The sequence below is a fragment of the Aulonocara stuartgranti genome (genome assembly GCF_965226115.1).
Source record: "Aulonocara stuartgranti genome assembly, chromosome: 13".
NCBI classification, from domain to species: domain Eukaryota; kingdom Metazoa; phylum Chordata; class Actinopteri; order Cichliformes; family Cichlidae; genus Aulonocara; species Aulonocara stuartgranti.
Window position 1 is genome coordinate 18,453,434 of NC_138949.1, and position 22,827 is coordinate 18,476,260.

General features: G+C 42.0%; 2 protein-coding genes across 6 annotated transcripts in view; one reads left to right on the plus strand and one right to left on the minus strand.

Moving 5' to 3' along the window:
• tet1 (tet methylcytosine dioxygenase 1) overlaps positions 1 to 22,827 on the plus strand; it is a 48,711-nt gene that overhangs the window by 2,557 nt on the left and 23,327 nt on the right. Inside the window, exons 1-2 of one of the 5 annotated variants that reach the window (XM_082556490.1) lie at positions 5,738 to 5,798; positions 6,985 to 9,329. In XM_082556490.1, coding sequence (XP_082412616.1) covers positions 7,152 to 9,329 — 2,178 coding nt within the window. In that variant the 5' untranslated portion in view covers positions 5,738 to 5,798; positions 6,985 to 7,151. The other 4 variants (XM_082556492.1, XM_082556489.1, XM_082556488.1 and 1 more) reach the window with 4 other exon arrangements.
• slc25a16 (solute carrier family 25 member 16) lies at positions 628 to 5,233 on the minus strand. Its single transcript, XM_082556493.1, has 9 exons — positions 5,122 to 5,233; positions 4,130 to 4,222; positions 3,907 to 4,040; positions 3,647 to 3,710; positions 3,404 to 3,525; positions 3,203 to 3,269; positions 2,930 to 3,092; positions 2,762 to 2,830; positions 628 to 1,074 (listed from the first exon to the last, which is right to left on the minus strand). Exons 1-9 carry the CDS (start codon positions 5,213 to 5,215, stop codon positions 918 to 920), a joined length of 963 nt encoding a protein of 320 aa, XP_082412619.1. The 5' UTR covers positions 5,216 to 5,233; the 3' UTR covers positions 628 to 917.

Genomic DNA, 22,827 nt, shown 5'->3' on the forward strand with positions numbered 1-22,827 from the left:
ATATGACTGCACATTTACGACATCACCCTAGTGCAAAGACAAGTGGAAGCAGACAAAAACAACAAGCACCCATGCTACAAACTTTACCCGAGTCATTTAGACAGCCGTTAGCACAGGATTCTCCTCATGGGGACCTGATATGTTTAATATGCTGCTGAGAATATAGCCCAGAAGAAGCGTATAGTATAGCTTTTATTTTGGAAAGAGCCATTTCTCTGTAAAAAACTCGATTTTCCAAAGTTGAGTGATTTCTCGATCAGATAGAATTATTATTTTATCCCCTTGTTGTTTCAGCAACATTAAATTTAAAAACCGTATGTTTGAGTTAAAATATATATTTATAATTTTAATAAATGACAAATTAAAAAAGCATGAACTTTTTTTGTATCGAAAAAAATATTGAACCGAACCGTGAATTTTGTGTATCGTTGCACCCCTAATATGTATGTATGTGTATATATATATATATATATATATATATTTCTTTAGAGAGCTTAGTTGGATCATTTTATGCATCTTAAAATCTCTTCACCAGGTCAGAACATAGAAAACACCACTATAAAAATGCATTTCTCAGATCACTGCGCGCTGTGAATGATGCAGCTTTAAAAAGAAATAATGTTAGGGTTACTGTGGGGCAGGTTACACCCATTTATGAGCATGAAGGAAGAAATTAAAATTATGAGTTGTTGAATTACAAAAGCAAAAAGTAAGAAGGAATGAAACAGGACAGACATGGAGTTGCTTTTTCATTTCATATTCAAATCCCTTTTTCTGTGAGGAAAAGGCAGTTCCTGCACTCAGGAGTTTAAGACATAGTGAGCAACCTTCAGATGAAGGAAGCGTTGAAGTCGGCTGACATTAAGTCTAGGAGCACAAAGGCCTGGGTGCAGCCTGGGAGGTACAAAAAACAGCCACTAGTTCAGGTGGAGGACCTGCTTCATGAACTCATAGGTGGTAAAGGCCACGGCCTGGGAGGGGACACAGCGGATGTAGTTGAGAGAAAGGCCTCGGTACAATCCTTTCTTCACCCCAAACGTATTATACACGTACTTTAGTGTCTTGATCAGTGATCTGTTTAGGTAAAGACAGAATACATAAATAAATACACCTTTTAGAAGAGAAAAGAAAAACAGTATTTTTTAACTCTTTATCCCTTGAAAACAAACTGAGCGGTTTCCTTCATATTTCAGGTGCTCAGGGTATCCTTGAACTATTCTAACAGTCATCAAACCACGTTTTTATTGATATATACTGAGGTTGTCTTTATGGGGAACAGATTTAAATGATTTAATCTCCAAACTACCTTAAATAATGTTTGTTTTTTGAAACGAAAAATTTGCCATTTTTATTCGTGACCTTTGAGGTTGCATAAATCAGCTGTAATCACACAAAAACTTGTCTTTGGTAGTGACCGATGAACTGTACTTGTGAAAACATCCAAATTTTTTTTTACATAACATTGTAAGCAGAACACAAGAAGGGTGAGAAGTGTTTATACTGGCATCTGTGAACTTTACAGCTATGAATGGTATGTAGCTGTAGCTTTATAACTCAGTTACTACTACAGTACTAAAAATGTCGGCCCTTTTTTTCCCTTTTTAATCAATAGTACCATATCTAGACTAAACAAGCACAAAACCTCAGGAATTTTCTCCTTTTTAATCCTTAAGTTAACCACACAAAACCAAATGTGAAATCAACCTTTTTAAGCAGTCAATGTACAAACACTACCAAGGAAGTGAAAGATGTAAATGGGAGACAAATGTTATTTATTATGGAGCTCTTGTTACAGAATGCATAAAAACTGAGACTATTATAATCAGATGTGCTTTTAAAAGCAAAGACACGAGAATCAAATATTTATTCAGCTTGATGAGCGACTTATGAAAAAAAAAGGTTAACTTCATCAGCGCTGTGTTGTGTGAGGTGTTTTTCTATTATTCCCCTCAGTACGACATTACACCTAAGAACCAATTACCCCTTCATTTCTCTCTGAATGTGTTGCATACACTCACTGGCCACTTTGTCAAGCTCAGCTGTTTAACTGTTTAACGCAAATCTCTAGTAAGCCAATCAGATGGCAGCAAATTAATACATTTAGGTATGCAGACATGGCCGAGACAACCTGCCAAAGTTCAATCTGAGCATCAGAAAAAACATGTTTTAAGTGATTTTGAAAGTGGCATCGTTGTTGGTGCCAGACGGGTTGGTCTGAATCTTTCTGATCTACTGGGACTTTCCTCACACAACCATCTCTAAGGTTTACAGTGAATGCTCCCAAAAAGGGGAAATTATCCAGTGAATGATAGTTTTCTAAAGCGCAGATCCGCTCAAACTGCTTTCTTGAACATGACATGAATGAAACGGCTTCTATAGGCACTTGATCTCAATCCAACTGGGATGCAGTGGAAGAGGAGGTTTGCATCATCAGTGTGCAGGTGATGAATCTGCAGTAGCTGTGTGATGCCATCATTAAACATGGTATTCTTTGCAGAGTGTTTCCAGCAACTTGGTGAATCTATGCCATGAATAATTAGGGCAGCTCTGAAGGCCTCAAACCCAGGGCAAGCAATAAAGTGACCAGTGAATGTAAAATCATGTCAGACCACATAAAAAAAAAAAACACCTATTTTTTTTCTTTGTTTGTTTTCTTTCCACTTTAAAATTAAAACATCTTGTCTTTATACTAGGAAAATAAATATTTAACTATTTGTAACATATAAATGAGGCGAATGTAGCGAACAACAGTGATACTTACACACATTTCTCTGAGTCAGGAAGCACAGCGCCTAACTGCATTCTTCTTCTAGCCACATCCAAAGGGTACCTAGTGAGACAGCATACAGCGTGACACATGACCCATCAGTCAATCAGTCTAATCAACAGCAAAGCCCTGCTGGGCATCGCAAATTAACCAGTCACTTACGATGCCGTCTGAGCAATAGCCCCCGCAACCCCTCCACAGAGAAGATTGACATGGGTTTTCAAAATGAGCACATTGGGGTTGTCTGAGGAAGGCCGTCCAAGCAGCTCTGGGAAATGTTTCAAACCCAGGCTTTTCAGGGTCCCGAAGGTGAAGAAAGACAGACCTAGGAGCATACAATGCAACAGAACCCACACTGGTTATATATGTGGGAGGGAAAAATGCATTTTATGTTGTCCTTCACATACTAGCATCAAAAATATTTCCAAAAATCACCTGCATAAGGCGCCATTCCAATAAGTGTTGGAGTAAGTCCCCTGTAGAAGCCCAAGACGCCTCCCTCCTTCACAAAAAAAGAAGAAGCAAATGTAAAAACGGGTATTGCAGGCAAATTGAGCTGATCTTAAATTAAAGGCTACAATCTTGTGTGAAGAGCATTTAGTTTATTAGACGCTTATTTGATCACTAGCAGATCACCTTAAGGTAGATGGTGTGGAAAGCATTAGCAATTCCAGTGTAGCGATGATCTCCCTTCACCTGGAAGGCCAGCCTGGCTCGGATTACATCCAGAGGGTAAGTGCATATCACTGCAGTCATCCCTGAAAAGTTAGTAATTAAAGAGGAACAAATAGCAATGATGGTTAGCTTAGAGGAAGGCACATTATCTACGTCAGAGGAGTGCATGACACCAAACTGTCACAGACCAGGTATTATCAGTACCTGCCATAGATCCTGCCATGAGGCGGTGGATGTGTCCAGAGATGCCTATCTGTTTACTTAGCAGCTGTAAAGGGAATATTGGCAACATCAGCTTGGGTAGAAAATCAACGAACCAATAAAACAATGCAAAGATGAAACGAATGCTGTGATGCCAATACAGCACAAAATACACGGACATTAAAGCACACAGCATGAGGTTTAATCATTTTTATAGCTTTGACCTTTGACAGCAGCACTCCACAATAAAATGCATACTGTACCTTTTTATATTTGTCAAAGGCCATGAACTGGATGGCTCCGTAAGGAAATATCCTGACCATCATAGCCCCATTACCCTTGTACAAGCCAAGGATGCCTTCTTTTTTTGGCACAGCTCTGAGAGTGGAAATTACTCCTGCGAAGAAAGTCCTAAAGTTTCACTCCTATACAGACGTGTGGAAGCAAACACTTGTTAGCTCAATATTATTACTATTATTATTTTACCCAGATGTTTATAATGGGGGTTCTGGGCTTGAAGAAGAATCTTGACCCTGTCCAGAGGAGCGATGGTAGTCTTGGCACAGCATCCTGCTACACCTAAAAACAAAGAAAATGCCATTCAGAAACAGATGAATGATTGGTATTTTCTTTTTATTTATCTACAACTAACAAGCAAAAGTAATTGCCCTTTTCTTGCACAACAATGTCAAACATTTAACATTTTGTGGCAAGTCAGACACACAGGTAACCTGTCCAAACAAGATCGGCCAATCTGAGCCAACATCGGTGTTACTTGTGAGTTGCACTAAAGCTACAGAGATGAAATATGCAAATAATGATTAATTTAGCAGGAAAGTGCTCGTGTTCTTTAATCAAACAGTGCTGGAGTGCACTTTAATTGGTACTTTTACAAAGCTGTTATACTATGTGATGTTAATGTTTTTCTTATTATTCATATATCAGGTGTAAATTTTGAACTGTGAAGTGAAAATCTAACTTTTAGTTAAAGGAGAAATATAGAGTATTTTCTTGTTGACTAATACACCTGCCAGAGACACACCCTCATTTTAGCTGAAGAGCAGGTCAGATGAGAATGTTTAACTTCCCCCCCCCCCTACAATTTATGTAGCTTTATTAGTTTATTGGTCTACAAAGTTCATTTTATTTTGTTGGTCACATGCAACGCTTTGTACTTTGGTGCTAGCAAAAACAAACAGGCAGAGGCACTCACATTGATCGTCATCTTATTAGAATTGCCACTTAACCTAAAACCATGCATGTTTTTGGACTGTGGGAGGAAGTGGAGACCCATGCAAGCTTCATGCAAATGGGATTCAAACCCAAGACCTTGCTGTGAGATAACAGTGATAACCACCACCACTATTATCAGTAATAACGATGAATGAATCTGGCTTCATTCATAAAAAATAAATTAAGGCAAAGAAACTGTGTGACTGGAGACATCACTGCTTGTAAGCCGATGTGTCAGACCCTACCTCCAGCCACAAAGGAGCGGACCCAGTGGTAGTCCCCCTTGGAAGGGGTGCTGCTCATGGTGGGGCGTGTGGAGACCGCAGCCTCCGATGTCATCGTCCCTGCTCAGTGATCTGCCAAATCCATGACTTTACGGGTTCGGTAAAAACACTGCAAAGGAAAATGAGATTGTGAGCATGTGGGTGTCGTTTTAAGGTATTGCTTAAAATATACAAAATTGGGCCCATAAGCAAAGCCAGCTGTCCTTTTTGAATGGCCAAATGGAGGTTGTGTAAGGTTAGTCACTGAGAAATTGCACCACTCTGAAGGTTAGTAGTCACAAGTAGCAGGGAGCTAAGAGACGACAGCACCCATGGACGTCTTAAAAACCATACTCACAGTATAATCAGAACTATTAATAAGTCCGAACAAGGAATTAAAGTCAACAAATATTTTGTTCCTTCGCTGAGTCGCCTCCTTCTCTCGTTTCTGTCATTCCTCTAGATACTCCTGGTTTTTACGGAGCCCACACTTCGTCAGTCAGCCGAAAGGCTGAAAGTCACGTTTAAATGCCGCAAATGCAGATCGATATGAGGCTTTGACAAGGGTGAGCACGCTCATGCCCTTCGCCCACAGACTGACGGCTTCAGCAGAAAAAAAGTCGCGCGATAATGACGGCGAACGACGTCGCAACTATGACGTAAGAGGATGGTTGTGTTTTTTTAATATAGCTTTATGAATATCTTTGATATCGACGTGAAATTTATATCGCAAAGTAAAACGTCACCGGTGAGACGAAATTTTCCTTAAAATTATTAGAAATATTCTAAAATATTACCCAGCGTCTTTCTTTAATTATTAACGAAGGAAAAAGAAGAAAACTCGCTTAATTAATTAACTAATTAATATTTAGCTAAGTACCCATTAGCGACCACGCCGCATGCTAACACCGTGACTGTAATACTGAAATACAGGCGGCTGGTTGAAGCGAAACGGAGTGTGTTCCACTCCAGGTTTTCCCCCCGCTCCCTTCAAGCAGACGAGAGTTTTTTAGCCAGCGGAGTGACTGTAGCCTGCTTGCGTCTGGTGGAGGGAGTGTGAGCGGGGCTGCCCTGAATGGATAGACATAAGAGGGATTTACATTTTAACGGGTGTCGTGCTCCCAAAGGCTACACGAAGCACGCCGAAAACCAGCCATTCCCCGTCGCTGCGTATTCACGCCGTCGGTGCTCCTTCCCGTATCATGTCCATGTGTCATCGTGTGAAGAGGATTGAACTTACCAGCGCTCTATATTTGCCGAGGAGGGAAACCAATACAAGGTCTCGCTGTCTCGCTGGAGCGGGGTATTATTAGCAGTTCAGACAGTGCAACTGTCTCTCTCGCTCTCTCTCTCTTTCTGTGGTATGTAGAGCATTTCAGCTGTAAACGTGTAAATACAACAACACCGGGGACAGAACAGGTTTTCTTATCACCTCTGTGATTTTACTGACAGCGGTCAAGTGCAAAACAGTAATTGAAAGCGACGCTGAAGGCGCTTTTTTTTCTTCCACGGTAATAACCCCCTCTTCCGTCAGTCAGAAAGACGAAAACAGGATCCGACCTCCGGCCAGAGCCCTGTGCTCTTCAACGTGTCTGCCCTTTAAACTGTTAAGGCACTGTGGAAGCTATAGTTTTTATTTAAAGCTGGTTTGTTTTTATGATACTCAAAATATTTTATTATATTAACGTCAACCTATCTGACTCGTCTTTGTACACAATGCTTGGAAAAGCTGTCGTTTCCTGTAGTTATTACACTGTTATAGTCATGTGGTGTTTGAGTGCATGAACAGTTTGTCATTATTACACTGAAAACGCACAATTGTGACATTTGTTTTCCCTTTTTTAGGTCATGCACTGCAATAGCAAAATCAGGGTAGCATCGTAGTTTGCATTCAAAATACAGAAGAGGAGGATTTTTTTTTAAGAAAGAAAAATTGTGTGCTAAGCAAAAGATAAACATTCACCTGGCTCCCATGCTGGCTGCCAGAAATCCTCCCTTTCATACCCTCAGCCATGCCTGCTACTACCAGACCCACCAGGATACAGACATCTACTCAGAGGAAGAACACCCAGAAAGCGATCCGCACCAAGAGGCAAACTTGCAGTTCAAATAAAACCAGAGGAAGAGCTGCACAGAGGACCCAGAAAACATCCAGAGAACCCAGAAGTTCAAAAACCAGGGCCCAAGCACAGTCAAGCCAAAGTCCCCATGGAAGAGAGTTTAGCAGACCTGCTGCTCAAGGTCCCAGGAGGTCCCCCAGCAGAGTGAACCATTCGCTAAATGTAACAGGATCTGCAAGGCTTAGACGGGCGAGCAATCCGCCTGACCACTGTGGCAAGTTACAAGACCCCCTGGGGCGAAGGAAGTCCCAGCGGGGTACACAAGTGTCTGTTACTTCCTGCCAGCCTCCTAAACCTTGCAGTAGAGGGAAGTACAGCAGGGGGAGCACTAGGAGAAGATCAGCACCCCAGCACGGAAACAAAAGAAACCAGCGACCGAGTACCAGAATCAACGATTCAACTCCTGATGAAGAAGCAGAGAAACTGGAAAATTGTGATGACGAGGAAGTTGGTCCAAAAACGGAGGTTGAGACTCCTGAAAATGTCAAAGACCAGGGTCTCGGAGTCAAAGGTGCTAAAGAGGACAGCGTTTTTAAAGCTGATTCACCACTGTGTAATAACACACTGGAAGACTGTGTGCAGAACAGCTGTGATGGTCCTATAACCCAGCAAGAGAAAATTACTGACAGCCATAACAGTAAAGGTGATCTGAAGAGTGTCTCTGGAGCCCCAGAGGTTGATGATGCTGATGGACAAATAAAACTCTGCAGTGAAAGGAGTAAAGAAGCACCTCCTGAGTCCTCAGAGTCAACCACTACAGGCTCACTGGAGGTGCAGGGCAACTGTGAGGGAAATGACACTTCAGCTATCCTTGGAAAAAAGTTTGATCATCCTGCCAGCGATGGTAAGGAAGATAATGTGTGTACTGCACAGCAAGAGCAAAACAACATCCTGATATTGCAAGATAAAACAACAGGTGAAAGAGTCACACCTGATGATGAGAGAAGAGAGGAGATAAATCATGAGAGGAAAGAGAGAATAGAAGCAACAAAGCCAGTTCAGAGGCAAAAAGAGACAGTGGAAGAGATTGAGGACATCACTTGGAGGTTGGGTAATTGTGAGAATAAAGATGGAGGAAGGAAACAGAAGGAGAATGATGTTTCCATCATTCCTGCGCACCCCCAAACTGGCACTCCAGCCTGTCAAACCCCAGATCCACCTCATTCTAACAAGGGACTGACAGCACAGTCAGAATTACCTGCTTGTGTGCTACCGGTCTCCAACACAGCTACCTCAAATCCCACCAAAGCCCCTTCCACCTCAGAGTCACTTGGCAAAGTTCTGAGTAAGATAGATATTCAACCTGCCACTCATGGTGCTAAACCTCAAATTCCAGGGTGCTCAGTTGTGACTGAAGCAGCCCTGATGGTGCAGGCGGTTGTAGTGAAAAGAAATATGCCAGTTATTATCCGTACAGATTCCCTCAAACCTAGCAATATGAGGGATTCCTGCCACGGGGGACCACACCAGCCACAGAGCCAAGAGGTGCTTCCTAATCAAGGAGAAAGTCTAGCTTGCACACCAGCAGAGTCACAAACCAAAGATAGTGAATTCATTCAAGAGCCACTGGAGCACAAGAGCCAGAAGGCTGTACCTTTGGGGTCCTCAGCACTACTTTCCCAGCTGGCTGCCCCTTCAACCGAGTTAGAACTAAACCTCAGCAAGGTTCAGGTAGCAGTGCCAGAGCAGGATTTGGTGCCAAAGATCTCGACTCCCTCTCTGGACAGCAGCTCCACCTTCTCCTGCAGCTCAGAGAGCACTCGATCCTCTTTTTCTTTTGAGACTGAATCAGAGGCCGGCTACGGAGACCCCAGCTTATCTGTTCAACCCGGATCCTGGGCGCAAGAGGGGGCCTGCTCGCTCGCCTGGGCCGCTTCAAAACTGCTGAGGAAGGAGGGGAAAAAGCGGCGCAGGTGTGGGGAATGCGAACCGTGCCTCAGGAAGATCAACTGCGGCCAGTGCAGCTGCTGCCTCAACCGCAGGACCGGTCACCAAATCTGTAAACTGAGGAAATGCGTGGAACTGAAGAGGAGAAGACCTTCATCTCCACACACTCACTCTGCTGCACAGGTGAGGCCTACTGCCTCTTTTTTACTACATTTGATAGCAACTCAGACATTGCTCAGCATGTAAGGTAAATTTAGAGAATGATTTGAGTTTGAATATACAGCTGATTTGAATCAGCTGAGAAAACTGTGGGTGCTGTTGTCTGAGTGCATTGCTTTTGATCTCTGAGGTTTCCCAGCCGCCAGCTAGCAAATAGTAGTGATCGTGAGTTGACTTAAACCAGACAGTTGAAACAAAAAGTTTCACTTTCCTATTGTGAATTCTCTCTGTGGGTCTCAACAGATGCCACTTGCTGAACTTCACACCGTCTTCCTGTTATTTGTAGGGAAATGCACAGGGTGAAAGGGGAAGTGAGCATATTTGTGTGTGGCCCAGGTATTACTCACGCCATGGGGACCAAAATCTGTTTAGCATGTCACATTTTGGGCGCATGTCCCCATTATGGGGGCCACAAAAAAGTCCAGCGTGCTGAAGGCATGTTTTACGGTTAGGTCAGGGTTAGGGGTTGGCGAATAGTTGTTAAGGCCACTTTTTGAGAACAGAGAAAATACCCTGTGTTGAGAGAGGGGAAGAAGCTGTCACATGACTGGCAGCCGTTCAGCACGTGGTTGGAGGATTGGTCTTTTGTGTGCGAATGCATGTGTGTTTGTATTTGTGTGTGTATGCAATCTATGGCGCAATCCAGACTATAACTATTTTATGGATTGCATGTGATGCCTACAAGTGTTTCTGAAGGGGTAAGTAGTTACAGAGATTTCATGTTTTTTTTCTCCAAGTTACCAAAGGACATATTTTATGATAAAACAGTGAATCGAATAAGGATGCCTTGAAATTATGTAATGTATTTATATATATAATAATAATATTATAATAATAAACTTTAATAAAGAGCAAAAACAGGGTTTATGAATTGCTTTTGACAGAAAGATGAAAGCCAGATACTTAATTATATATCAATGAAAAGACTAAAAACAGGCAATGTGGGTAATAAACAGAGTAATGGAATCACATGAAAGCAAATACAAAATGTGCTTTAATAAGTGGAGGAGGTCACATCTGATGGCAAAAACTCAGACTTGAGGACAGGAGCATGTAAGGTTGCAAACTGGCTCCATACCTGATCTATACCTGCTTTGAACGTGACCATTAAAACCTAAAATTAGTTCTAACATGTACCAAAGTCAATCGAGAGAATACACGACTGCAACTGTGTGCAATGAACTTGTCATCTTGTTGCATTTGAAATGGTTGATTTAGAAATGGAAGCCCCTGTGTAAACCACTCGCAATCAGTTGCTGTCTTCAAACCAACTTTGCCGTGTTAAGAGGATGATAGAACGCAAGACTGCTTTCAGTTTGTATGTGAATGGGGTCAAGTTGGCATTTAAATGCAATCTGTTTGTGGTAATACAGAGATTAACTGTAATAAATTGGTAAAAATTTTAAATCTGTTCCTGTCTGCATACACAGAAAAGGACACTAAACAGAAATTCAAATTCACTGCATTCAGGGTCGAACTAGAACCTCATAGATTTGAAACAGAAATTCTGAAATACCTGCACAAATAATTGCTCAGGACATTGATTTAATTGCAAAATGACAACCTTGCTTTTATATAGGAAAATAACCAGAATACAACCAGTCGACAACCAGTTCAGTCCACACGAGTTACACTCACTGGCCTTGTCACGAGGGTTCACCACAGCGGGTAGCGCCGCATGTTTGATTTGGCAGTTTTTCGCCCCATGGCCTTCCTGACATAACCCCAAAGGGGATACATTGATGCAGACTGATTGATTGCAATGTGTCGTCAGTCTGTCTGCATTTATGAATTAGAATAGTTGTTTGCAGAGCTTCGCTAATCTGCCTGAGACTGATTGCAATCAGTTTAAATCCAACCACAAAAAGGACAGGGTGCCATCCACCTTAGAACTTGTGCAATTGCCTTGCAACCCAAGCTGTCGCCCATAGCATGTAGCGCACTCAACCTTTTTTGTTACCAGTTAATTGCTGCAACTAGTTACAGTGGTCACTGAATGCCAAATGATTCAACTATTATCGTGCAAACACCAGCTGTCCTATTTTTACTCCAGTGTCACTAAGCAATGAGCTGAAGTTCTGTGACAGTTCGCTGACTTAATGATTCATTTTCCCTGGCCCAAGGAGCACTGTGGATCATATTTCTTTGTAATAATAACATTAAAATGATGTATTTGCTTCTGACTGAAGAAGGAGTTATGAGCCATGGGTTAGTTATTCAGAAATATTATTGATAACAGTAATAGTACAGTGAGATACAGTGAGACAACAGAAAGTTAACTAGTACCATGGTGCATATTTTTTGGCCATCGTTACTTTGCAGATTCACCAAGACCTCCGCCCACTTTATTATTTCAGTTTCTCACATATACAGTATACTCTGTTGTGAAGTTTTACCTTACTCAACCACTTTTCTAGTCAAACTGTTGTAGTGAGGAGTGAGTGAACAACTGTGTGTGAGGGTCCATGTGTGTGCAAGCGTGCATGCATGTCCTAGCAGAACCCTTAGAGCGGTAGCATTGACAGAAACAGATTAGGGCTGATTATATAACACCTGCATTCTTAGTAGTAGAGACTTCTATTTCCAGTATGAGAGTGGGTGAGGAAGGAAAGATCAGGCCAGGGAGAGATTTGCAGCCATGCTATTGGGATTACCCTGAATTGTAGGTCAGAGTGTGTGTGTGTGTGTGTGTGTGTGTGTGGGTGGAGGGTGTGCTGAGTTGCTGAGCGACTCAGTGACACACTTACAGCATATCTGGTGGTGACTCTTGATGTTGTGCATGTTTTTATGAGGGCTTGCATGTACAATGTCATTGCTGGATGACAGTGTACAGAGTGACGTAGAACTGCTGACCCACCCTTATTCAAACAACAGAGCCCAGTTGTTTTGCTCTTAACTGACATCACATTGGCCTGCTGCCTCCCATACAGCAGTGCTTGTGTTTGTGGCTTGAAAACAGGTTTTTAAATTGAAAATGACTACTGTCATGGAGCCTGCACCAAGCGTTGCAAGCGAAGCGTTGGGTGAATGCTGTCATCCTGGTGAAATGTAGGTGAAGTCCTGAACTTCATCCCATGCCTTATTCTAAATGCTGAACTGGTTGAGCAAGTTTATCGCTTGTCTTCTGTTATAACTGCTATTTGTGTGCTTTATATGTGCTTTAGTATGAGTAATACATTGACACACTCACTGGCCAGTCTTGCTAATCAAGCTCACACACCCTTCCAGCAAACGTTTCTAACTCTGAGTGTGTGGAAAAGAAGGTGCAGAGGCCAAAGAGGAGTTCATGTAGGGGCATGCGGATTCTGTGCGTGGTTGTATTACATGGAGCTGCCTGTCTAGGGTTTGGTTGAGTTTTACTCTTCAGGGTGTTTTTTCCTTGCAAATTTTGCCCCACCCTCTAAGAAATTTTAGAGGGTGGGGCAAAAACCAAATAAAAATAATCAGGATTGTCTTAAAATTGTTTTCTGAATGTTTTTTTAAATTGAGTCTTCATTTGCATAATTCACATTCTTGTTTATCAAATGGTCAAAAGTGACAAAAAAATAGGTCAAATAAGGTAAAACAGACTCATTGCCTTCACTGCTCAGTTGTGTTTACTGTCCTGTTACCCCCAAAGGCCCATTGTGAGCCAGGAAAAACTCTGCTCTGCCACAAAACAGAAAAATATGCCAAAACTGCTTAAAAACCCCCCCAAAACAAAACATTTTGAGAACACATAGTGAAAAGTAGAAGAAAAATAAATAATGTTTGAAAAAAGTACATCTGTGAGCTTCCATGGTTCGTGCAAGAAGGAGAAGTGGTCAGTAAGAGCGAAGCTTTCCAGTTGAATTTGTCTGCTTTGGCTCAGGTTTGAGGGTCCCCTCGTGGCTTTGTCTCGTACTGGGTAGTGAGGACACCTGGTCCTAAACACAAATCCACATGTCAGCACGTAGTTGCCAGAAATAAAATAGTGGAGTTAATGAGAACAGACCTTCTTTATTTGTAGAGCATATATTTGACTGAAACAGTCCTAACATGTTTCAAGCCAGCTATGCTGACTCAGTGTTTATCCACTGGAGAAGCTAGCTGTCAGGGATAAAGTTATTAACGTTTATATGTCAGTACCATTAAATGAAATTAAAAACACTGCGACTCACAGCCTTTTCCACCATTTTAAAGATATCCCTCACAGGTAGTTGTGCTCTCTCTTAATTTGACAGGAAAAACCTTCAATATCCGCCAAAATCAAAAGATTAAGAATTTTCAAGAATTTTCATCTGCTTTAACTGTTTAATATCAGCATGTATCTTGCTCTCATTTGACCACTGTTCACATAATTACACTGCAACCTATTTGTACTTTTACATTGCCCCAAGTTGTCTCATAAAATATATGAGATCAAATGAGTTCAATTTAAATATCAAAAAACAGAAAGCACAGCTTTATTTTGTTCATACATACTGTAAGTTATCACGTGTGACTATTGGTGTCTTTGTCTGTAACTGTGTTTATCAAGTCCATGCACCTGGTGAGGCACACTTTAGGTAAGTCTGGGGTAACCTATAATGGCAGCTTTCAGTTCAGGACAATAGAGCTGCAGCTGGGCACTACATTGTGCAAATAGTAACTAGCTTGCTTACATCCAGCTTGGCCCAGCTTCAAATGCAAACTCATTTATCTCCTGCACCTTTCCTACTCCTCCTTTGTGCACACTTTGTCAGAAGAGTAACACGTGTCATTAAAGACTTGGCAGTCCAGGCAGCAGCGTCCAGCAGCGATGGCTGCAGATATTCAAAGCTGTGTGCAGCAACGCCCTCACTGTTCCCAAATTTAACTAGCACGACACAAAGTAAGAGCGATTCTCCCATTATGTCTGAAGCCAGCATCCCCCTCTTTTCACAGACAACAGTGGAGATGCTCAGCACTTATGGTTGCCATGGGGACCTCTTTGTCTGTCTGCTGACCTTTAACCTGCCACGATTGTGTGATGGCATTCTAAGGGTCACGATGAGGATTAGTGGAGATAACCACAAGCACCACTGAGTGTCAGACTTTTAGTTCAGTAACCTACATTCAGGTGATTAGGTTAAACTACACAGGTTAGTAAGTTAGAGCTACATCTAGACTTGCGTTTCAGAGCTTTTTATTTTAAGAGTTTCAAACTATGCATACAAATTTATGTCAAATTCCCCCACTTTCTAATCCAGCTTTATTAGTATTTGCAAACCAGCCTGGGTGAAAAGCAGAAAGGGGAAAGAAAATTGTATCTAAACTTTTTGGAGTCACAGCTAGAATAAAAGATGGACATAGCAACCGTGTCATAGTAGGATCCCGCCCTGCATTGTGAAGTCTCGTATTGAAGTCTTAAGTTGGCATTTTTGCCATTGCCATCTTGTTTTTCCTTTTCTTTTTTTCCCCAAATTTGATTTGACCACGGTGCACAGTCTAGCAATCCTGCTTTATCATCTGTTTTATGCTCAGTGAGATCATAATAACACATTTCTGAATTACTAAAACAATAACGCCTATTGTCTCCACCAATTTATAGTATCAGAGACTGTAACAGTTTTCGCCTAGTTAGACACAGTTGGCAGATCTCATTTTAACCTTGTTGCAAAACTCTAAACACATTCTCACTCCCTCAGACACTTCTTGCACAGTGATGTGCACTTGTGATGACTAGCAATAACCACAGGAGGCAGACATCTCAGCATCTCAAAATTGCTTATACCAGCAAAAGCCAGTTCCGGGTTCATAGTAAGCCGGGACATGAATGGGAAAGCCGACGAGGAAGGGAAACTGGGCACTTTCTCATGTATAGTATAGCATAAGGCGCAAGTGTCGCCAGATATGCAATACATGCAATGATGTGACAAAGAAAGATTGTCATAGGACTCGAGGTAGACTTGTGACAACTAACTACACCCTATGATTCTTAATTCTTCAAGTATTTGTTTTCTGTGTGACTTTATAAGTCTCTCACATTGTTGTGGAGGAATTCTCACCCAGTCTTCTGTGAAAGGTTGCTTCATTTCATTGATTTAGGCATTTGTTTATGCACAGTTCTCTTAATGTTCTGCCACAGCATTTCAGTCACATTGCGGTCTAAACTTTGACTGGACCATTGCAGCACCTTGATTTTTTTTTTCCAGCCATTCTGTTGTGAATTTGCTTCTATGTTTGCAAAACCAAACAAGCCATACTTCTTCAGTTGTTTTTTGTTTGTTTGTTTGTTTTTTTTAAATTGTGCTGTCATGAACTTCAATGTTTAACATGCTAACTAAGGCATGTAGAGTCTGAGATGTAGCACTTGGGTTTAATGCAGTATTTCTGACTGGCACACCTTGTCCTTGGATGTTTGTGCTGCACATGATTGGAGGAAGTCAAAGTGAATCTCCATCTAAGCAGAGCTTCTATTGCCATCATGAGCTTGAATCATTGCTTAAATCCACTGATGTTTCTGTGTGTGACTTTTCTAAATATAAGGGAAGGTGAGGAGAGTCACAGGAGGGACTCAGACGCAGACTGAAATCACAAAGATTAGTTTGTTTATTTTACTCTCCACGTGCGATATATACAAGTGAGGGAAGGGGGGTCCGAGGTCACCAAGGTTCATGAAGGGATCAGGAAAACACAGGTAGACTTCTTCACACAGTTAGCTTTCTCCTCTCAGGGAATCCTCTCCACGTTTACGCCGCACTGACTCACCACACTCACAAAAGGGTCATGGCAACAGATCCTCAGGTGGGGCATGCAGAATCTAGCATACGGACAGGAGAATCCATGTCAGGAAAAAACTCGAAGGGAACTCAAAAAAGGCTGTAGAACTGAAGTAACACTGACGAGGGTTACACAATAATCCAGCGACGAGGTATCCTCAGCTGCTGCCTTAAGTAGCGAACTTGAGTGAGGGATGAATCGCAGATGATTGTTTGCAGGTGCGAGGACCAGAGGCGGGAGCCTGCAATGAACTCCGCCCAGGTAGTGCGTAGAACGCGAGAGGGAAATGAGAGAGGAAAAGAAAACAGATGGAAGACCAGCCGGTCAGGCACGGGGACCATGACATAGTCAACTTTGGTTTTACTTTTTTCAGATTAGAAAGATGAGAGTTAAATATCCTTAAAGCTGTTTTTCCAGTACCTTTATTGGAGCGTGTAATGATTGCTCAGTAGTGTTAATATTTTAAGATGTGTTGTTTTCTTAAAAGTCTGATGTGACATATTGGGACTTCAGCTGGAAAACTGTTTTAGAAAAAGATGTAAGGTTTAAAGAAGTAAGTCTTAGCGTTGTGAGAAACTGTATGTAAAATGTGGCATCAGTAAGTTGTTGGGGTTTTTTTGCACAGTTTGAAGGAGTCGCCCCCTGCTGGCTATAATGCTTGGCCAGTAGACAGGAAGTCACTTGTGCTTATCCCTGATTGTTGATATTAACAAAAAAAAACAACAACAGAAAAAGTCAAATGACTCAAAATTAATGTGAACTGCTTTTCAAAACCACAACAGTTTTTTTCCATGTGACTCTGTATTTTGGTTGTCAATGAGAGAGAAATAAACACTTTTTGTAAAATAAATGAATACAGGTTCCTCCACATGCACACGTGGGCACTCTGGCAGTGAGCTGAAGGACAGCTTTCTTTTTCCCCTTCATTACGTAAACGTGTGGGACAGAAGGGGGCTGAGGTAGGGAGGAAGATTCGTGAAATGTCAGAAACACTGTCAGTGATTAAATACAGCCAACTCATTATGACAGAGCAGGGTGAATTGCGCTTTAGCGTACTCTCTCTACTCTGACTTCTCTTCCCTGGCAGAGACATGCATTTTATTACATGAGCTCCCCTGTGATCAAAGCTGCTGTGTATTTTCTGTTAAACTGGTCCAAGTCAATTAAATTTATAACTACCTTGTGAGGTAGTTATCATTAATAGCTGCAGAGCTTTGGTAGCGACCCAAAATAGACTCAGCGAACCAGGAGAAATGTCTGTTTTATTTTATTTATGGTTTGATTATTTGGCCAGAGTCTCCTATGCATCTGGGCTGATGCAAGGACCAGATGGTGCCAGCTTTGGGGTTATACAGTATGGCTGCTCCTAAAGTACTCGACTTGAGTCATCAGACACCAAGTCGTGTTTGATTGTATGGTATGGGGAAAAACAAAGGTCCACAGTAACGACACTCAGTCACTCAGTCTGTAACTGTGCTTATTTGATAGTTTAGAGTAATTACACATGCCGCAAATGTGGAATTTTGAAAGGATAAAAGACATTCCCAAGAACATCACATAAAAACTCTTAGGATCAAACATCATTTGAAACAAATGTTTGCTACTTTGTATAACCACTTGCTATACCCCAAGTATAGTCTCCTTGCTAGTTGTTGCAATATGTTACGAATCATTACAAATCATTAGGAAGTCTTACTACGGTTTTGTATTTCCTGCAGTGAGAGAGCAAAGTGCTCTCAGACTGCTGGCTTACTTGTGGTTCTTAGGGTATTTAAAAGTAGAATGGGAGGCAGATCCTTCAGCTTTCAGCCCCCTGTCCTCTGGAACCAGCTCCCAGTTTGGATTCAGGAGAGAGACACCCTCTCCAGCTTTAAGATTGGATTCAAAACTTTACTTTTTGATAAAGGTGGGGCTGGATCAGGGGAGCCTGAACCACCCCTTAGTTGTGCTGCAACTCACGTATCAGATATGATACATTTGGCATTATGTGGTTAGATGATCAGTTCATACCTTGCAACATGAAAATATTTTAAAAAAAAAATGGAAACAAGGTTAAATATCAACGGTCCATATTAGCCACTCAGGACTAATACACTGTATCATTTAGTTTTTTCACACTGAGTGCTCACATGCAATGCAAAGCAGTGGATTCTCGATGAGAGATTGAGCATTATGTGTTTTGCGTGAGACACACTTAATGGGAACCAATTAGGGCTGCTACAAATGATTATTTTGATAGTCGACTAGTCACCAATTATTTTTGCGATTAATCAGATCGTGCATCCATTGGACGTAAAACGTACAGCTTATTGCATCAGCATGCATCTGCTCTTATATAACTATCATTAGCTTACAGCTTTAAGTGTTTAAGGTCTGTGCTAACTAAAAATAAAGACAAGATGATAGTTTATTCAATTTTAAATGAAATTTGCAGATTGTTTCGGGGAAGTTTAATATTAATAAACTCAGCTGTCTGCTCCTTGCTATCTAAAATATAACAGGACACCGGAGTATGTTCTCGAGCATCTCACACTTCTGATAATCAGTTGTTTGCTTGACGTTTATTCAGCTTTGTAAAAACTATAACTTTAATCTCAGCCAAACCGATATACGCAGGAACTAATAAAATACTGAAAAAAGCCAAACAATAACAGTTTTAAGTTATCTAAGTGACTTATATATGTTTAACCTGAGTAGCGAGAGACGGCGGTGGGTTTGAAAGCGATTTGCCGGGAGTCCGGTGTTCTCACGGGCTCTAGTGGCGATCGTGGCTCAAGAGTTGGGAGTTCGCCTTGTAATCAGAAGGTTCGAGCCCCGGCTCGGACAGTCTCGGTCGTTGTGTCCTTGGGCAAGACACTTCACCCGTTGCCTACTGGTGGTGGTCAGAGGGCCCGGTGGCGCCAGTGTCCGGCAGCCTCGCCTCTGTCAGTGCGCCCCAGGGTGGCTGTGGCTACAATGTAGCTTGCCATCACCAGTGTGTGACTGGGTGGATGACTGGATATGTAAAGCGCTTTGGGGTCCTTAGGGACTAGTAAAAAGCGCTATATAAATACAGGCCATTTACCATTTAGTGAGCCTTGAACCCCGGCTAGCTATCGAGCTGGTGGGTAACAGACGTCTCCGAAAACGTCGGAGCGCTTTTGAAAATATGTGGTGTCTTGATAAAGTTACACAGTTACATTCTCGCCTGAAAATATGTTAAACGTTTATTTTGTGACCCAGAAAGAATAATAAGAGTAATATTAAAACTAACTAGCAGCCACACTATGAATTCTGGGATAGGTTGGGCCACGAAGTATACACCCGACCCATCCTTCAAATCTGGGGAAATGAAGGGTGCGTTTGTCGGACGCATTTGTCGGAGTCTTCGAATTTGGACAGCATTCGTCGTGTCGCTGTAACGTAATCTGCCTAGAAATGTGGGCACAGGAGGATGCGGTTCTTGAATTTGGACACAGATACGATACCGGACACAGCTTCTTCTTCAGGGGTTTAACGGCAGCTGGCATCCTTGTACGTGCAGTGCTGCCATCTTCTGTTTCAGTCCGTTATTACACTCTTAAATCCTACTACTTATTCCTGCGTCTTTTGGGATCTTACAAAGCTTCAAACGACGCATCGACTATTAAATCAGTTGTCGACGTTTTTGATAGTCGACGTAATCGTGACTAGTCGACTAATCGTGGCAGCCCTAGAACCAATAGCCCCAGAACTCAAACCATTTACTAATGCCTGATATACATAATTAGGCAGAAATTAACTGCCATGTCTACACCACTCTTACTGATCACTCAAAGTACTTTATAATAACAGCCACATGTAACCACACATTTATACAGTGCTTTATCTATACACTACAAGCACTTTAGGCACCTCATAGACACCCATGAGGTACATAAATTTAGAATCACCAATTAACCTAATGTGCATGTTTTTAATCTGTGTGAGGAAGGAACTCATTGGAAATCCTGGCAGGAGCAGGGAGAACATGCAAAGCCCAGCTGGGATTTGAGCCAGGAACCTTCTTGCTGTGAGGCGACTGTGCCCCAGAACCACAGAAATCTCCAGCGGTTACATATAACAGGAGATGGTGAATTATTGACAGGGGATGCTGATACTTCAGTGCACATTCAGCTGTTGTTTGCAGTTAAAACACATTGCAGTTTGATTTGTTTTGTACAATATGCATAATTTGATGCCAGTAATGCTTCACTGCTTAGCCCTCTTAGGTCCTTTGAATCTGTGAGTTTGTGGCGTGTCCTGACTGTTGTGAGAACCTAAGTCCCTGGACAAGCTTTGAAGTCGTGCCACTTGGTTTCTCTGGGTGAAAAGAAATGCTGACTTTGCCCCCCCCCCCTGTTGAAAGCAATGCCAATCAAATCCTACCAAGGGCACACAATGGCCTCCTGGAGAAACCAGAGCTCATTCATGCATTAATTTAATCTGCCTAATTTAGAATATCACTAATACACCTGAAGAGGATAAAAACTCATCTGCTTGCTCCCTCCTGTCATTGGTTCTGAAGGACCTCTTCCAAATGGCATCTACCAAGGGTAATCATTATAATGAATTCATGGCTTTGTCTGTTCTTTTGTCTGTTTTCCCTTTGTTCATTCATTATCCTCTCATCTCTCTCTGTTGCCACGCAATAATGTAATTCTTTTAATGCACCAATGGAATTTGTGTGTACCTCTCTATAAACACGTATATGCATGTGTAAGTGTGTGTGTGTGCACCATTGTGTGTACACACAATCATATGGCAACCATGCCTACTCAGCATGTCGCACTAGCAACAACTTAAGTAAGGCTTTTCCTGTGTCATTGTTAGAGGATCTGAGGCCCTCATGCTGCTGTGCCTGCCTAGTGTTTGTGTTTGCATTTGTATCACTGTGTACATAAAACAAAGGACCTGCTTGCCTTTCCCTTCTAACCCTTCCCAGGGTGAAAATTATTTACAGATTTATACATACCAGCTTCTAAAACCTGAAAAACAGACGTGTAGGACTTAATATATGATTGTGTGTTTGTGCAAATCTTTGTCCTATATCTACTGACCAAACTCAGAAGGTCCAGGAACAGGTTAAATCCATGAAAGAAGCTGCAAGGCTGCAGGGGACACTTTAGTTGCTGAATAGAGATTTGAAGATTTGCCCTCCTTCCTTGGATGAGCGAAAGGGGTGAAAGAGGGAATGACCCCGTGTCCCCTCATGCTGACCAACCACTGCTAGCTTGTAAATTGAGTCCATGTGGGTTTATGGGTGTGGTGTCGAATAGTGCACATTTCCTTCCAGGATTGAGATTGTAGATGTTACATAACTCGGCATGTGTGTGAAATGAACTTTGAATGAGAATTCATTGTGTCCTTAAAATAGCCTCACCCATGGGCTCTTAACTGTCCACAAAGGAAGCGTGACAGCTGTAAACATGCATTTCTGTTTGTGTGCGTTTGAAGGAGAGAGCACGCAGAAGAGAGCGCGGAAAGTCGCTGTGCAGGCATTTAGTTACAGTGTTTAGCTTGCAGATGTGCTTTTGGAAAAGGGATCAGAGTGATATGTGAGTAGCCTCAGGGGTCTTCTGATTATGAGCCATACTGCGCCTCCTCTCAGGTAATGCAGACTTTATAGTTTCAGGGTTTTCTCCAAGGAAAATATTCCATATGGCCTTGGATCCAAATGCTAAAGTGGGTGTTTGCATAAAGGTTACTGCTGTTCATTCTGAGTATCCTAATGTTTGACATGTGTTAGTCTTTTGAGCTTTGACCTACACAAAGAGGTGTTTAACTGATTGTTTGACAGGTTGTGTATATGTGGGCTGGATGTGAAGCAAAGGGGCAAGTTGAAGCGTAGAGTCATGTTTTCCCATTTCCCATAATTGTTACCTCTCACTTCAGCATATCCAACACCACCTCTGGGATGGTAAAGCTGTCTTTTTTTGTTGTTTTTTTCTCTTTTTTTGTCCCTGACACAATGAAGATGATCAGTAGAAAGTCAAAACTTTAGTAAAGAAGCCAAAAAGAGAAGAAACTCCCTCATACTTTTGCCCTTCATCAATGGTCTGTAACTTTTCCATGCAATTGAGAGACAAGTTTACATTATCGTCTGCTGTAATGGTAGTAATGACAAGTGTTGGCAGCAATGCTTGGCACTGCTCCATCACTGGGCTGGACTCCAGTGGGTCAGCCTCCACATGTATCAGAGACAGTTTACGACTGCGGTGTCGAATGACTTTCTTTACGTCGCTTGCTGTGCATGTGTACTGTAGCTTGGGGTGATTAATGTCCAGGCTTCTTTTTCCTAATGAGAGCTGGGCAGCTCGTTAAAGAGGAAAAAAAAATACACGGGACACTTAAAGAGCTGAAAATTAAGGGCGTGGTGGAATATCGTTAGAAGTTGTCGAGCTTTTTGTCGAGTGGAGTGGCAGCTGGAGGAGGAGGAGCGGTCTAAAAGCCTGAGACGCTTAAAGGAGATGAACTTTCTGGTTGCATTTTTTGACCTGTATTTTTTTATAGGAATCTGCAAATTTTTTTCTAAATTGCATCACATTGTCTTGTGAATTGAAACCAGAAGGCTTGCATAATCAGATAAGAGCATTTTTATGTCTGCTACACCCAGAGGGAACACTGGGGAATGTAGGATAGCTGTGTTACATTGCTTTTACCTGCTAAAGGGGCCTTAGCAACACATGCCAAGTGATAGTAACATGATAACGGTTGGCAGCTATGTCTTGTACACAAACAAGCGTAGGAGACGTAGTTGTGT